Below are 18450 nucleotides of genomic sequence, written 5' to 3'. Positions count from 1 at the left end.
CATGTATTTTATTTTACTGTCATTCTTACTAGCGTGTAATTTAGCTCAAATTCATCAGTGAATTCGCAAGTGTCCAAGAAAGTCTGCATTTATTTGATCAAAAATACAGTAAAAAAAAAAATGCTGTTGTGAAATATTAGTACAATTTAAAATGTAGTATATACCATTTAATACTGTTTGCAATTTTTAAGACAGCAAGTTTTTTTTTTTTTTTAAAGAAATCCATACTTTTCTTAAAGCAAGGATGCATTAAAATCATCATATTAGAATGATTTCTGGAGGATCATGTGATACTAAAGACAGCTTGCTTTTGGTCAAATAAAAGCAGCCTTGGTGAGCATAAGAGACTTATCTGATGTCTCTTGTCACTTGTGGATTGCAGCTGGTTAAACTCGGCTGAACACTGAAGTGTATTAATCGTTTGTCACTTTAGTATGTTGTGAATTTGTTAGGACACTTTTGAGTGATGCGTTCCTCATCCTTTCCATGTTCCTCATCCTCTCTCCTTCCAGTCTTTTCCATCTGGCAATCACAGACATGTCTGTCCCTCTCATCTTCGGTCCATCCTTTCTTCTGCTCTCTCTCTTAACTGCGAGTCTGAAGCCCTTCGGTGGTCCAGGACCAGGCTGAGAGCTTGTTCGCCTCTTAATCAAAGCAACAGATGTGATTAGTCTGGAGCGGGTGGCACAGGCTGCTCTACTCTTGGGTAATCAGTTTGCAATGGCAGATGCTCACGGGGGGGAACTCGCCTGCTACCCAACAGCTGTTCACCAGTAAGTATCAAGGATCCCTCTATTGGTTCACCCCTCAGCCTTGCTTTGAACTGAGGGCAATAGCACGTTCTTCTTTGAAGCTGAGCAGAAAAAGTGGGAATGATTTGATTAATCAACAAGTTCACCCTAAGAATGCACTGTAGATTTATTCTGATTAAAGGTCAGGAGTGTTTATTGTGGGCTGTTCGCCTACAGCGTAGGGGCTCCGGCATAGGTCCGAAGTAGAAGTATAAATCAATCTTTAAAGGAACACTCCACTTTTTTTGGAAATGGGCTCATTTCCCAACTCCCCTAGAGTTAAACGGTTGAGTTTTAGCGGTTTCGAATCCATTCAGCCGATCTCCGGGTCTGGCGGTAGCTCTTTTAGCATAGCTTAGCATAGATAATTGAATCTGATTAGACCGTTAGCATCTCTCTCAAAAAAATGGCCAAAGAGTTTCTATATTTTTCCTATTTAAAACTTGACTCTTAGTTACATCGTGTACTAAGACTGACAGAAACTGAAAAGTTGCGATTTTCTAGGCCAATATGACTAGGAACTATACTCTCATTCCTGCGTAACAATCAAGGAACTGTTACTCTATTGGCGTAGGTCAACTTGCGTAGACCATCTGCCGGAAGTTATTTTAGTCTATAAAGTTTTAAATATGGATTTTTTTTTTTTACACGAACGCATCGCTTTATTTCAGAAGGCCTTTATTAACCCGCCGGAGCCGTGTGGAGTTCATTTATGATGGATAGATGCACTTTGATGGATTTCAAAACAGAAACAGCAATTCATTGCCATTATAAAGCTTGAAAGAGACAGGACATTTTTTAATACAACTCCAATTGTATTCGTCTGACAGAAGAATGTCATATACACCTAGGATGTCTTGAGGGTGTGTAAATCATGGGCTAATTTACATTTTTGGGTAAACTGTCCCTTTAAGTACTGGCACTGATGAAAATAAAACTTTAAAATAGATGTTGCCTCAGGTGTTTTATAACTGACGCCCATGTGTTGCTCATGTAGCTGTTTTTGAAGAACTTTTTTTCAAACTAATTTATGAAGATCACGTGTGAACTAAACACCCCCAACAACCTAGCAACAGCGATTTCAGCACAGTAAAACGATCATTTTTCTAAATGAATTATTTGTAACTGAAATTAACTTCTAACGGAATTTTATTTGTAACAGTTTTTTTATAAATATACATTTTTTCTTTAATATTTCACCGCTGCTAAAATATTAAACCCAAAATACATTAGAAACGTTTGACTAGTTGACCTTTCTGACTGATCCCTAAATTCAGAGATCACATTAAATATAGATACTGTGTTGCAGCCGTTAGACCACCATGTCTTTTCATCCATGTTCTCTTTCACATGTTTTCTCTCCGCTGTGGTCCTGACTCACTCCTGACGTGGCATGGATGGATATTGTTTTCTGTGCCACCAACAGTGGTCGAGAGGAGACAGATGGTGCTGTTTTGGCGCCTGCACTGTACAACTTTTCCCGCTCTAAAAATGTTGCACAGAATGGCAATGGCAACGACGACAGATTGATGGATAAATTAAGAGAAAATGATGACCGGGAATAACATTTCATCAACGTTAGACTATAGTTAAACGTGATTATGATGCAGGGAAAGGAGCTGCGGGCACGGCTTTGCATTTTGAGCAGCTGCCGATCGGGAAAAGAAACGCAGGCCAACATTTAGTTCCACACAATCTGGCAACTCGAACCACCAGCGCAGCTCACCTCGCATAACTGGAATTTGTAGCGTTACACTAAAAGGCAATTATTTCTACTTTGCTTGTCAAAGCACGGCAAGAGTTTGACAAATGATAGTAGGCCCTTAGCAGCAATGTTCATCCATTTTAATTAGGGCATTGGGCTCGTGAGAAGCCTCTTCAGTTGGACTCTGAAAGTGGAGTGGCACAAAACCGCTGCCCGCCACGAACGATGTCTCCAGGCCTTGGACGGTTTTGCCTCCTCGTCCATCTCTTCAGCTCATCAAGGCTGCATTTATTAGATTTTTTTTTTAAATCACAAGAGAACATAAGATACTTCTTTCAAAAACAATAAGAAATCATTATGATTTTGAAAAAACATCTGAAAGCAAGAAAAATACATGATAGAGCATGATGTTTATGTTTCTCTGTCTGATGTTCCACAGTCTCAGAGTTCATAGAGCAGGTAATAATAGTAACAGTCACTTTCTACGAAGAAAAATCGTCATGACAAATCTGTCATCGCATCTGACAATGAAATAAAAATGACATGCCTAGAGGACAGACACACAATCCACGTTTAACCAAATATGCTGTTAATGTCAAACAGTCTGAGAGTACATGATGTCTCAGTCAGAAACATTATTGGCAGTTTTGAAGTTAACCGGTGTATTTTCCAGAAATAAAGTACAAAACAGAACCTGAAAACTTTTATAATATTTTTAACACATAGTGAAAGGAGGTGCTTAATGGTGAGCTGGGATGTAAAACTGATTATCATTTAAGCCGGCGATTTCAAACAGTGCTTTTGAGACAGTCTTTTTTTCACAGTTTTAAGGAGAAAATACTCAGCAATGGTGCTGACTTATGAATATGCACATGGTTTGTCTTAAAGCCTATTAAAAACACCACGTAGTCATATAAACAACATTCAAAACTTGATTTTCACCACAGGGAGACATTAACACTGGCTACTTTATGCTTGCATATAATTTTATGTTAGACAATAGACAACAGTTTCAAACACATCTACTAGATCTCACAATAAACATGGATTTATGCTCCTAAAAAAGTAATAAGCCATTAAAATGTATTGTATTTGTGTGCCTCACATGAACTGTGGTGTGAAAGCAGGACAAATGTGTTTCCATTGATGAAGGTCAAACGTGGCATGATGGGAGCTGTGTGTCTGATCATTTAGCATTGATAGGGAGGGATGAATGCTGTAATGGACCTTTCCCTCAAAATGATTTCTCTGCAGGGAGAACAGCAGTTTTCACTCACATAAAGTCCCAAACCTGTTAAATGTTCAGTAATCACTCCCCCCCCCCCCTCCCCCCTGTTTTAGCTTCTGCTCTACTTTACCTTCCCTCCTTTCATATTACACTTCTTCCGTCCTTAACTCTCTCTGTCAATGTGTGCATCGAGGCCTTTTATTGGTCCATTTCAGATCCTGGCAGAAAGGTGGAACGCCGATAAGGGGGAGTCACGTTGATCCCAGAGTACAAACAATGGGATTTCTCTCCTCTCATCTCACATCATGCCAGGAGGGAAGAAAATGAATGTTTGTCCTTCGTAGAGCGGGTCACTTCCTTCAACTGAGCACCTCATTATTATGATGCCATTGAGTCCACAGGAGGCTGAAACTGACTCTTAATTAGAAGAAATGTTTATACAGTTCCTTACAGTATATCAGAGATATATGGTCTAACATATGTTGCGACATGATACTCGATGCAAGTTTAAATCTGGCCTATTTTCAGTCAAAAACTGTACTTGAGGAATTCCACATGATTTGAGGTAGGCCTATAAGTACCTATACAGCGTAAGGGTTAATACTTAGGTTAAATCCCTAACCGTAAATTTGAGCAACAGAAAATGTATCCAAATTTCATTCCTGAAAATGTAATGATGGCATAAGTTTAAGCCGGGATTTGCTCAACGCTTTTGTATCTGAGTTCAGTTTCATTTTATCCCACTAAATTACCAAAAACACTTTATGAGCCCTGTGCGCCAGGCAATGCTGCTTGTAAACTTTGTGAAGTGGAACAATGAGTCCATGTATTACAGTAGATTAATGTTGCTGTTTCTCCTGCACGTATCATCAACTGTGTTTGGCCTTGAAAGAAATCAATGACTAAATGGATCAGATATGCATGTGTTACATTTTTGAAGTGAGTGAGCAGCAGCTTTCGTTTCTGTTCTGACAGCCGCAAGGCCACGCTGTGACTGTGTTAGAAATCAAGAATCGTGAGAGAACGTTTGTGCTTGGTATGTTTTTCATCCTCAAACCAAATTTGTCTCTCCAGCCAACAATGTTTAAATCCCGTCTGGCTAGTGTGCTTCAATAATGTTTACGCATTAGGTCAGTAATGCATTCGACCAAACACTACGAATGCAATCTGGTTCAACTACCTCTGCAAAGTTTTAGACCCTGTTTACACCTGTATTTAGCTTCGTACACTTGTGATCCGTCCGAACAAAATGCATCTGATTACCAGGTGTAAACAGGGCCTATGTGTGCCTGGCGCCATTCTTTCTCAGGAGAAAATAATTGCAAAAACAACACCAAAACTTAGCTTTGAGAGAAGTAGGCCTATTTTACATTTTCTTGAAGGATAGTTTGTTGAAGAATGAAGGTGTCTCAATGCATTTTTAACTTTTTATCTGAACACGTATAGTGAGATCGGAGGAAAATGATTTTGCATTCTCTTGCAAATGTTGTGTAGGCTATTCCCCCGAGAAACTTTGAGTTTGCTCACAAAATGTTTCCATTCTGCAAAGTTTCCCATCTCATTTTCACACCACCATAGCTCTGCAAGTGCTGCAGGCCCCATTGTTTTATTTTATTTTATCAAATGCGTTACACTTGAATAATTTAAAGGTCTTAAATTAAGCTAAAATTAACTAACAGCTTTGGGTAATTAATGAATGAGCCTTTAAACAATCTGGCCTCATTTTCACTCTGCTGTAATAATTAGTGTGGGACATAATGAAACGTGTTTGAATGGTGGCGTGTTACTCACTTTATCACTGACTTCTTAAATGTTTCGTACACGGTCGGTGGTCGTCAGACATTTGTTAGGAATGAGGTGAATCCTTAAAGGGATACTTCACCTCTGGAAAGATGAATGTGTTTTTAAAATGGGTCATTTATGTAGTAGAAATGTGAAATTATTTTTTAATTTGGAGCCTTCTAGACTGAGAAAAGGCAGAACAATTATTTTTGGCTTATGGAGATGAAAGACAACAACTCCCAAAATGCACTTGCTTCGCTGCCCTATGAGGCCACTCCCAACCCACGCCTAACCGGTAAGAGAGCAGTTCAACAACCAGGCTAGGCTAATAGTGAGTCTCCGTGATGAGTCTGCCCGGGATTTTGCGATTGCCCAAAATTTCTGGGATTCGGCTTTTGCGTTCTAAAGTCGCCATTTATTATGTTTACTGCGGCCGGACATGTCCGGGAAAAAGAGGATGTGTGGTAACCCCTACTACTCGGCTTTCTCCACAGAATAAGAACCCGATAGCTTAGCTTTCAAATAAAAGATGGCTGACACTATTTGTGCATTCTGTGAGTGAGATCTATGGGCGGGTTGAAAACATGCGGCACTAGCTCCGTCTACTGGCTGTAGTTTTTAGCCTCTGGCCCCAAAATCCTCCGATGACGCAAAATGACGATTTTGATGACGCAAAATGACGATTTTGATGACGCAAAATGACGATTTTGATGACGCAAAATGACGATTTTGATGACGCAAAATGACGATTTTGATGACGCAAAATGACGACAAAAATACATAAATCCCTCGTCTCAGGGGGATATGAGGGAGGAAAGGGCTCGTGAATCAAAAATAATTGTTCTGTAGTTAAATTTATCTGCGTGCATATGGTGACGCAAAAGTGTGTGAAATTCAATGTAGTATGCTCTCCAGGCGGCTAGGTGGCAATGTGAAGCACTGCCACACAACAACACCAAGTCCGCGCGCCTGCGTACAACCCTCCTTCAACTTCTCTCCCTAATAGACTTTTGCGTTTTTACAGACGGTAACGCGATGGTGGAGCGTTTAATATTTCCACTCTGGAGGGTGGTTTCACTTTTTTGCGTTTTTAAGCCCCAAAAACGCTGTCGCCGTGTAAACGAAAGGCACATCCGATAAAATATTTTTTACGTTTTCACCCGCGAGCGTTCTCGTGTAAACAGGGCCTGAATCTTGGCAAGATATAATATTTAAAGTTTTGCAATGTTTATTTAGAGGAAGGCAGTTAGGGTATTGGTATTCTTCCTCTGGGTGTGGGTTCCACATGTGGGTGTGGATGGTAATGAGGTAGACCAGTTGGCAAAGAAAGCATTAAATCATCCACAAATAGAAATTAATGTATCACTAAGTAAATCAGTAATCAAGAGATTAATAGCAATTGAACTTAGTAAAAGATGGCAAAAGATATGGAATAGTGACTCTAAACTAAAGGAAGACATCTTAATCAAATTCAGGAACAGGTTGGAAAAGAGAGGAAAAGATATGGAAATAGGAAGAAAAAAATCATTATTACAAGGTTAAGAATTAATCACACTGCATTAAATTATAGTCTTTATAAAATAGGGAAGCATGATACAGGAAAATGTGATAATTGCGGGGATTTAGAAACAGTGCAGCATATCCTTTTAGAATGTGCTGCATATGAAAGGGAGAGACAACAGTTAATTCAAGAGTTACGATGGATTGGGAGTTGATACAATTTCAATAAAAGTATTGTTAGGAAATGGGTCAAGACAATCAAGAATTCACGAATTATTATTTAAATATCTAAATAAAACCGGAATAATAAATAGAATTAAAAAATGTTCTTTCTTCCAAAACCAAGTATACTCCACACTCCAGATCAGTAGGTGGCGGGAATGCACCATTTATGTTGGTCTGCCAATCCGCCATTAAACACCAGAAGAAGAAGAAACACAAGACAAACTTAGAAACATGAAACAAAGACAACACAGACAAGGCTGACAGGAAGAGTTTGGTTTGTGTTGTCGAAATGTTTAGAAGATGCTGTACTTGCCGTTCAAAAGGATGACGATTGGTGCTGGAATTGATATGCTAAAATTCATGCCATTGTCACTGTTCGTATCACTGTGTATCCAAGTGCTGAGGAAGATCCGGAGCTGAAATTCAGATACGGTAATAGGTGTTTCATTTCCAACACGCACAATTACAACAGACTGGGCCATCTGACCAATCAGAGCCCAGTAGACCAATCACACCTGACTGGGCTGTCTGACCACTCAGAGCACAGTAGACCAATCATAAAAGGCTGAGCCATCTTGACCAATCAAAACAGAGTAGACCAATCACAATAGACTGGGCCATCTGACCAATCAGAGCACAGTAGACCAATCACAAAAGGGTAAGCCATCTGACCAATCAAAACAGAGTAGACCAATCACAACAGACTGAGCCATCGGACCAATCAGAACAGAGTAGACCAATTACAACAGACTGGGCCATCTGACCACTCAGAGCACAGTAGACCAATCACACCTGACTGGGCTGTCTGACCACTCAGAGCACAGTAGACCAATCATAAAAGGCTGAGCCATCTTGACCAATCAAAACAGAGTAGACCAATCACAATAGACTGGGCCATCTGACCAATCAGAGCACAGTAGACCAATCACAAAAGGGTAAGCCATCTGACCAATCAAAACAGAGTAGACCAATCACAACAGACTGAGCCATCGGACCAATCAGAGCAAAGTAGACCAATTACAACAGACTCAGAGCCATATAGAGAGAGAGTTGTGACAACGGAAGTTCTAAATGCTTAGGTTGTCACGTGATTCGCGTAGACCTCAGAAAGTTCCAGGAAGTGCTTCGGCGCCAATTCAAATCGATTGAGTTATAGAGCAGAACTGTGATTTTTGGTAGTTTGTAGTCAATAAATGCATTGATTTACATGTATAATACACTGACATGTGAATGTTGTATGTATATGTAGTTACAGCAATGTTGTTTTTAAAATATAAAAATCTGCTAATATTTAATGTTTAGTGTGGTCAACGAGCGTTGCCTGCCTTTGTTAGACTGAGCCATATGACCAATCAGAACAGAGTAGGCTCGCTGAAAGAAAGAACGAACCGTTTTCTGACTGCAATGTATATTATAATTTTTTTTACGTTGGATGCATGTTAAACCTATTGTAGACCAAAACAAAATTAGGAACCTTTAAAATAGCATAATTGGGGTACTCTAATGACATCCTCCAAGTAGTGATATAATTTTCCTTTATTTTTTTTTTTACAAAGTACTGCATAACAGGAAACCCCCTAATTAAAAACTCATTTTTACAAAACAAAGTTAACTAAATGTCATGACATGGAATGAAAAATTAATCAGGAACCTGAAGATGACATTGTTCTCAGTGGCGACCTTGAAACACTCTTTCTTAATCAGAGATCTTGGTAATGATCACACTAGGGGCGTGTGTGTCAATTGGGGGAAAATGGGAACAGAAAGCTGAAGGGAGGAGGATTTGTGTCGTTCGTTCTGCTCAACCCACCCGAGTCCATCTGTAGATACACATGTCTACCCACACATGTATGTATGTATGTAACCACGGTCTGCCATACTCAGGAGATTAAACCCAATGGCCCGAAGCAGCTGGACGTCCGCCTGGCGTTAGGCTCCATCACATGACCTGAAACAGTTGGTGGCTTCAGCGTTAGGCATCAGTGCCACATAAGGACATTAGGGTTTCCTGTAATACTCAGCTAATGGTTTCCAGAAACCCACCCTACGATGCTTTCAACTCAGAGAGCGTGGACTTCAGAGATGATAACAATGGGCAGTAATTAGATTTCATGCTTATGCTATGCAAATTAAAATCAATCAATGCTGACATCAGCGGGAATCTTCAGAAGAAGCTCCATATAGACATTAGCCAGAGTAGATGCCATGTTTAGTTTGTCATGGATGAAAATGAGGCTGTTGAATACGTCAGATTGTTTTGTATCTCATTGTCATAATTGAAACCATTTAACATGAGTTTTAAAAATTGAAGCTCGAAACATTTCAACTATTTTGTTCACGTCAAATTAGTTCACCCAAACATTGGTACATTGATGCACCATTTGAATATCTGCATGCACAAATTACTGAATTTCAGTTCGTTCCTCACAAAGTTATCGTATGCCTTGAAAAAACTTGAAATACAGTACATGAGGCATACTTTTATGGTGCGTTTATGGCACTTCTTGTGCTTTTTTAACAAACCAGTCACTATAATAAAGGTTCTATATTGGCATCAAATGGTTCCATAAAGAACCTTTAAAATCCATGGAACCTTCCCATTGTACAAAAGGTTCTATATAGTGGAAATGGAAAACTTTTCACTGACATTTTTTTCCAGGAACCCTAAATAGTTTTTCTACGGCATCAAAAAAAACCAACTTTTCGAGTGTATGCTCTCATTGTATAAAGAACAGTGTCAACATCCAGCTAACCATCTTCTTTTGTGTTCCACAGAAGAACGAAAGTCATACATGGTTGAAACGACATGAAAATGAATGATGACATAATTAAACATTTCTTTGCGTGAACTGTTCCTGAGCCTGGGTTCTCAGGAACAGTGACTGGGCCATGGGTTCTCCCAAGTTTTTTTTTTCTCCATTAGGTCACCTGATGGAGTTTTTCGTTTCCTTGCCACTGTTGCCTTTGGCTTGCTCAGTTGGGGATATTCAATTAATTAATCAATGAATAATACTATTGATTAGCATTACCAAACATGGACGTTTTATTATTATTTTAATTTAATACTGTGAAGCTGCTTTGATACAATCTGTATTGTGAAAAGCGCTATACAAATATTCTTGACTTGACTTGACTTGTTCCTTTAAATAATATGTCTATTATTAGAGTGTGACTGTGGCATATAAAATGACCCTCTGTAGTCCATATTGCTCCACCCACATAGAGGTGTAGTCAGTGGTGATGCATTGGCTAAAGGTCTGGGCTGAAGACAGAAGTTCAAACCCTGGAAGACATGGTATAAAGTAGTGCCAGTGTGTTTCCAAGAAATGTTCATGCTCTATTTGCATGAAAAATGAAGAGGACATTTTTGGATAAATTAGAAACACTCCTTTGAAGGCAGCTCACTGTCTCCACTTTCGTGATTTAGGGCATAATTAATAATGTAATCAACTTAATTGTTAAAGTAAATAACTTAATCAATATTTTGCAATATTTATATAAATGAAAGAGATTGCATTATTGTGGCAGACGAAAGGACTGAACTGACAGTTTGCGCTCTTGGTGCAGAATTCCAAAGAATATGTTTTGCATTTAGGACTATTTCTGCTGAGGTGGTACTTTTCTATTTTATTTTTTCTCAAGTTTGAGATTTTTTTTTTTTTAAGATGGCTGAGAATCTGCCTTTTATTTTTGCCACAATGCGTTCAACTTATTTATATATATATATATATATATATATATATATATATATATATATATATATATGTATATATATATATATATAACATATTGTGGCAGCCTTATTGTGATTATATGTGTACACAAGCTTTTTCATTAACATACAGTTCTAATCTTTGTTTTTTTCACTTTGTGTCGTCTGCTGGACTTGTCCTCTTTCTCTGTCAAGCCTCAAGCCATTTCTCTCTCTCTTTTTTCTCCTCCTCTACTGATAGGATTCGAAGAGCTATTCTCAAGGTGACTCTTAACATCTGGGAAAATTTATGGAGTGTGAGGTAATTTATTCAGGGCGAGGATGTGCAGGGAATGCTGCTTCATACCAGCTCTCTGTATGAAGAATATCAATTATTGTGTGTGCCCGTGTAGCTATTGGCATATAGAAGTACCGGTATCAAATTAACATGTGATGAGATGACAGAAGATCTCTAGGGCGCCTCACAAATTCAATACATCAGAATGAGGGCTTCAAATGCTGGGTTAATTGGTGGAACTGTTGGTAAGTGACAGCGGGCCACTTCATTGGAGCGCAGAGATGCCAGTTTGGCCAGACACAGAAGCAAAGGACTGTCCCCAAAGAAATATAAATCTAATCAATGGATGTTATGACTCACTCTGGTATAACTTGAACACTGTGATAATGCCTTCGTTGAAAAAGAGGGACAGAGCCATAAAAGTGCGGTTTTGATTCCATTTCCAGATTTATTAATTAAATTTTAAGTTGATTCCCAGAGTAATTTCCAGTGAATTAATCTTACAACAAACAACGCAACTTAAACTATCTTACACTATATGATATGATTGATAGTATGAATGTCAAGATATTTTTTGCTGTTGTCCTTTCAAATCTTATTAGGCCCATTTAATTTTGTATTTTAAATTAATGATGTTTTGTGTTTTGTTTCTGATATTTTGTATGAATTTGTATGATATTTTGTATGACTGAAAGTAGGCTAATACTCAAAAATATGCTAATTTGTCGCCACCTGGCATAATAACGTAACCTTTTAAAAGAGTCAATGAATCAACGTACGAATTTGAACAAGTTGTTTTGGTGAACTGAATCAAAAGATTTGAGTCAATGAAACAAATTCCCTTTCTAGCTCGTATGATGTGTAGTTACGAAATCGAGGAAATAAACAATCGCCTGGATTCAAATCCCACTTTTGGAATCAACTCACTATTCTCAATGCTCGGAATCAGAGAATTTAAGGGCCAGAGTCACTTCTGATTATTTTTTGGATCTTCTCCCAGAGTCCAGACTCCAGAATAACAGAGGTAGTGTGAAATTATTCGTCAAAAATAAAAAAAATGAGTTAACTAAAAAAAGGATGATGATGATAGTCAATTATCTTTGAGAACTGTCCTGCGTGAGTTGAAGATAAACAGTGAAGAAAACGGAGATTCGGAATTTCTAGTGGGTTAACAGAATTGCACGATTCGCCTACATACGAGATTAATCAGTAAAGAACATAAAAATTAAAAAAGAAAAAAATTAGCCTACAGCATCTGTGAAAAATAAAGTGAGCGTACCAGGCTATAAGCTCTTGTCGTAACAACACACGAAAAATCGACAATGAATAATTAAAGCACGAATTTCATAACAATTAAATGTTGCACATGTTTAAATTAATAAATAAAGTGTTTAAATATTTTGCATTCTAAAATTTAATTGATTGAATAAAAACGAAAACGGTGTAAAAATGAGCATTGCCCAGAACCAGCATTGTGACAGAACATACGCCTCCAGTAGCATCATTCAGATTTTCTTCTGAAAAATTGTGAATCTTGTTATGCTGTTATTTGATCCATTATCCAAACAGCTCATCTAACCACCCATGAGAGGCCATTTGTGTGACCAGCAGAGAGGGACCTCCCGATGGGAGCCAGATCCATCTGCACGGCCATAAAATAATGGATGATGAAGATCAGATGCCATCATGGTCCGCAATCTGCCGCTGCCCAGCTCACACTGGCTTTACTGCCCATGTGCCACCTAACTCATACGCACACTGATGAGCTCCCCAAGATGTCATGGCATCTGCCCACACAATCGAGGCTCATGCCAATGCACACAGAAAAGGGCAGTGCTTACAGTTTGCAGCCAGAGTCTGTTAGAAACTGGGTGGACGCCAACCATATTGTTGATGAGGTCTTTACTATCTGCACTAATACGATACAGAGGGCCTCATTTATAAAATGTTGCATAGAAACCGTCCTACATTTGATCTTACGATCTTTCCACTGATACAATTGCAAACTCTTCCTTTATTTCACTAAAAGAATTCAGCATTCATTGATCACAGCTTTAATGACATTGTATGATCTGCCATGTCAACAATCCTGCCTTTCTTATTAGATACAATTAAATAAGGCCTCTTGAAACCATTGCTCATCTCAGTGCCGTTATTAAAAATGATAGCTCATATAGGCTTGAAAATTGATTGCCCGAAGAACTGATCTGTCACCAAGCTTTGATAAATCTTAGCTGTGAAGGGCTTTCAGTACTGATGTTGCTTTTGTTTCCTTCAAAGGTTATCACAGAAACCTTAAAGGGACACTCCACTTTTTTGGGAAATAGTCTAATTTTACAACTCCCCCAGAGTTGAACAGTTGAGTTTTACCGTTTTCGAATCCATTCAGCCGAACTCCGGCTCTGACGGTACCACTTTTAGCATAGCTTAGCATAGATCATTGATTCTGATGAGTCCAGTAGCATTTCTTTCAAAATGACCAACGAGTCTCAATATTTTTCCTATTTAAAACTTGACTCTTCTGTAGTTAAACCGTGTACTAAGATCGACGGAAAATGAAAAGTTACGATTTTCCAAGCCTATATATAGGAACTACTCTCATTCCGGCGTAAGAATCAAGGAACTGTGCGGCCGTACCATGAGTGCAGCAGGCGTAATGATATGGCGAAGCACTTGCCGTCAACAAACCAACGTGACAACCTGCTTGCACAGGGAGCGTGCCTTGTAGCATGGAGACATTTGTGAGAGACAATTTAGATGACATTTACTTTGGTGCTGATCCCGAACCGTATTTATTAAAACTACACAAACTTAGTCCCGGTCATGTTGGAGGTTACCGAGCTGGGGACTATTTTCAGGTGCTTCGTCATATCATTACGCCTGCTGCACCCATGGTACGGCCGTACAGTTCCTTGATTCTTACGCCGGAATGAGAGTAGTTCCTAGCCATATAGGCATGGAAAATCGCAACTTTTCATTTTCCGTCGATCTTAGTACACGGTTTAACTACAGAAGAGTCAAGTTTTAAATAGAAAAAATATTGAGACTCGTTGGTCATTTTGAAAGAAATGCTACTGGACTCATCAGAATCAATGATCTATGCTAAGCTATGCTAAAAGTGGTACCGTCAGACCCGGAGTTCGGCTGAATGGATTCGAAAACGGTAAAACTCAACTGTTCAACTCTGGGGGAGTTGTAAAATGAGCCTATTTCCAAAAAAAGTGGAGTATCCCTTTAACCTTCTGCTCTTCGGCCACACCCATTTCCCCCTGAAACCCCGCCCATCTGAGGTGCTGCACAGGACCTGTGAATTAGATCCATCCATCACGTCCTAGTTATCATCGTACATTTCTCTCTCACTCATGTACATTCATGAGCCTCAAAGTCATCTAACTAGTATCTGCCAATGTCCGATTATTCATGTTGTAGCTTACACAAACACCATCATAGATCAGAGTGCGGAGATGAGAGGATAAGCCTCAGATTGTTTCTCCATGCTAACTGCATTCTCTTTTTGAGATGAGACAATAAATCTTGTGATTGGGAAGTTGGCGGATAAAGTTGTTCTGATAACAATGACCGGGAAAATGAATCGCACACACATACACACACAGACCAAATCTCCCTCAATGAAAAGCTTCTTCTGTCAGCAGCTTTGAATGACACTGTTACATGTGCTTTCTCTCTCTCTCCACCAACCCACCACACCCCTGGTACGGCTGAAAGGATAGTTCAAGGTTTCATTCTTCATTCAAGAGCTTGATCGTCGTGGTCACTTTTCCATCTTGTTCCATCTCAAGGGTACTAAATGAAGGTGGGTGGATGCTATAGGTCGATATCGTGCTGATTGGCTCACTGCCCAGATGTGCATCATCCTAAATTGGCGTGATTAAGCATACTATTTCCCCAGGGTCAATCAGCCCATTCGTCCAAACGTTATTATACTGACCTTTGCACTTCCAGTCCTCCTGGGGCCTTCAGGAAGGGCTAAGACCACAACGGTGCTCAACAGGAAAGATGAATGTTAGCAACCCACGTCACATCTTAAAGACATAGGAAGGTGAGATGGATTAAACTATTCTCGGAGAGCATGCAACTGCCACGCTGAGTCAGCATTTGACCTACTCGCCATGCATCGACTTCACCACAGGCTGCTTCAAAACATGAGGTCAGCAAATAAAAAAAACACTGTTTAATATCATACTGTGTATGCCTTTTTAATGCAGTCCATGCATTCCCTGCATTGATTTACAGCAGAATCTGTAAATGTAATGGTTTTTCCATTTGGCAAGTATGAATAGTAATGCATTTGCCACTATGTAGAGCGAATCAAGAGTGAAATTGTATTCATGAAACATTCATCCTCCTAGGTCATATATAATCTAGGCATACATTTAAGTGGCTATATGCATGCAATATTTTGTAGAGACTGGTTTTCTAGACTCTATATTCCCAATAACTTTAGGTGAGCAAGGCAATTAAGTTAAAGTGTCTATAATATTGTTCAACAGCTACTGGATTAGCAGTTAATTACAGTACGAAATGCATGAGATTTCATAAAGTTGTACATTTCGAAGCTACTGTAGTTCCTTTTTCAAAAGGTTAATTCTTTGTGAAGATCTTGAAAAAGCATGCCACACACCTCAGCGCTGGGGGCATTGATCTTTCTTTGTTCAACTAGGAATCATTTTCAAATTTCCAAAATAAATCCTCATTACTTCACAGTTAATTGGACAGCACCATACGTTGGTAACACAAGGCCTTTTGGGAGGTTGCCTCTGCAAGAAGATGTCTAATGCAGCTGCAGCTGTTTGATGAGTCGTTTCTACTCTACTTTGGTTTTTCCGTTGCAGAAGACACAAAGACAGTAGTCCTTTTCAATTGGCCCTCAGGCCATCCCATCGTTTATTACACAGTGAAATAGCTGTGGAACTACAGAAGGTAAATCAATTCTTCACCATTCTTAAAATCAGATCTTAATTACATCAGTGGAGTGACAAAATTTGACAATGAATGGCTTTCTCAAACCCCTGGGTTTAGAAAATTCTTGGAAGACATTTTTGTGTGGCTACGTTATAAAATTCTCCAGTGGTTCTCCAGATTAAAAATGGCTGAATGCCCTGGCTCAAATAAAAACCAGATTTTCAATTCAAACCCTTTTGGTTTTAAAGCTGCCTTAAAACATGCTACAGTACATCCAATTGTTTGCAGAGAATGAGTGTAATTGGTGTAATGGCATTTAAAAACAGTTTAAATAACAATCAATAGATTATAGATTAAGAACAGTTCGTTATTATTTTTACTCTTATTTTTTAAAGTATATTGAAAGAAGTCTCCACAGTAATCACTTGTACATTCCCCCCTCTCATCCCTGCTGTCTTAGGGTATTATTGCACTGAGATTACCACCTTTTTTGCTTGACTTCGTTTAGCAGTCCCCAGGATTTTACCCTCACAGTTTGGGGGAAACAGTCTCTGGAGGTCTCTTAAAAGGTCTTCAAACCTCTGACTCCAGACTAGATACCCTACCCCAGGGCCGTGGGGCATAGGGACTGTGTACGTTCCGTGCCACTAGAACCTGCCTGTGGTCCCTGCGCACGGAAGAGAACGGCACAGTGTGCAACGACTCCTCGTTTGAGCGCCCAGCCCCGTCATAACTTCCAATAGCAGTGTTCTGGTACAATACAGGTCTGCTGCCTAACCGGGGCACCAAGGTGGCATTATCCGGGCAATGGTTGACACATGGAAACAGGTGGCACGTGTCTTTAGAATGCTCATGGAAGTGAGCGGGTCCCTGCGGTAGAGGACTCAAGTACACCGGCAGGTCTGTGTAAGAGTTCAGGTACGTTGAGTAGTGTCCGTGCACTAGTGTGGAAGTGGAGCGCCGCAGGGATGCCGTATTCTGTAGAATCGCCTCCCGGTATGAAGGAAGGCGGATGGACTTTGAGTACTTGAGCTTCTGCGTCTTATACGGGTAGGAGCCCATGTGGGCTGGGTCCAGATAGGCTGGCTCCACCGCCATGTTGTAGCGAAGGTTGTTACCAGCGCTGCCATACATCTTCGAAGGCTTGGGATTGGTCACCACCACTCGAGGGAACAGATCAGGCATGTTGATGCAACTGGTCGAAGATGCAGAGGTGGAGGGCTTCTCATCCAGCTGCCGGATCCTGTCACCACCCCACGTTGCCCTGAGAAAAGAGGCGCGACGGTTCATTTTATCTTTCCCCAGAAGAGGAACGTCATCCATCTCCGGTTCTAGATACAACTTGGAGCAGGAGTTGCAGCTAGAGCCGGGTCTCTGGAAGTGGCTTCTTATGCAGGGTGTGGTGTGGGAATGGTTTTCCACAAGGTGGTTGCTTTTAAGCTCAGCCAGACAGGACTGGGGAACATCATAGTCGTCCCTCCGTCGAGTTTCTGGAGATGCTGCTACGTAGCTATGAGACCTCTTTTTGCGACCCAGACCTGCCATGTATTGTTTATGGCTTCCCGAAGGTTCCTGGTGTTCCACAAAGATGTCCGGTACCTGAAAGTCACGGTAAGAGACGTAGCGAGAGGTAGGGTGGTGACAGGACTGGTCCACGTACACGTGGGGTTTCGGAGCTGTAGGAGGTGGTGGGTCTCTCATGGCAATATGGGGACTACTGAGGCTAGATATGGGTAGCGTTCGTTCATAGATGTGGTGGTGGCTGGTGCGTGCGGGAAGAGTGTAGCGCAGTGAGGTAGGCCGTGTTCCCACATGAGGCTTCTCCAGCAAGTGCTGAGTGGTGCTGTCCACGTTTTGAGGGTATGATGAGTGGTTGTCAGTAACGCTGGCGATGCAGGGCAGGCGACTATGGCTGAAGTCCGTTCCTATGAGGCAGGTCGGCAGACTAGGTCTGGCTGACTCTGGATCACGTCGACTCCAGTTCTCTATGGTCTTTGTAGCATTGTCCAGGGAGTTTTCAACTCTTGCAGATGAGACAATGTCCTTAGCGGTTTGGAGCATCTTCAGCATGTTGGCCTGAGTGTAACTGGAGGTGACATCCGGGTTCTGCATGTTCCCTTTACGGTCCATGTCTTCCACACCGTTAAAGCAGCTGTAGATTCCCTTCAGGGAAGAAATAAGGAAAATTGAGCATTTTGCATTTTGGAGTGCATTCACCTAAGCAGTTCTTTGTGCCATAGCGAGCAGAATTATTACTGTTTTCACCACAGAATATCATAATAAAATCTATCTGCTTAAAAGCTATCC

At 40.3% G+C, this 18450-nt stretch overlaps 1 protein-coding gene across 1 annotated transcript in view; it reads right to left on the bottom strand.

Moving 5' to 3' along the window:
* Positions 1 to 16098: 16098 nt before the first annotated feature.
* Positions 16099 to 18450, bottom strand: part of grin2ca (glutamate receptor, ionotropic, N-methyl D-aspartate 2Ca) — a 78634-nt gene continuing 76282 nt past the window's right edge. The window contains exon 14 of the mRNA XM_079609551.1: positions 16099 to 18306. Coding sequence (XP_079465677.1) covers positions 16717 to 18306 — 1590 coding nt within the window. The 3' untranslated portion in view covers positions 16099 to 16716. The remainder of the gene's footprint in view (positions 18307 to 18450) is intronic.

Source organism: Phoxinus phoxinus (assembly GCF_949152265.1).
Source record: "Phoxinus phoxinus genome assembly, chromosome: 1".
Taxonomy (NCBI): Eukaryota; Metazoa; Chordata; class Actinopteri; order Cypriniformes; family Leuciscidae; genus Phoxinus; species Phoxinus phoxinus.
Note: the sequence above shows the minus strand (reverse complement) of the source record. Positions and strands in the feature narration are given on the sequence as shown.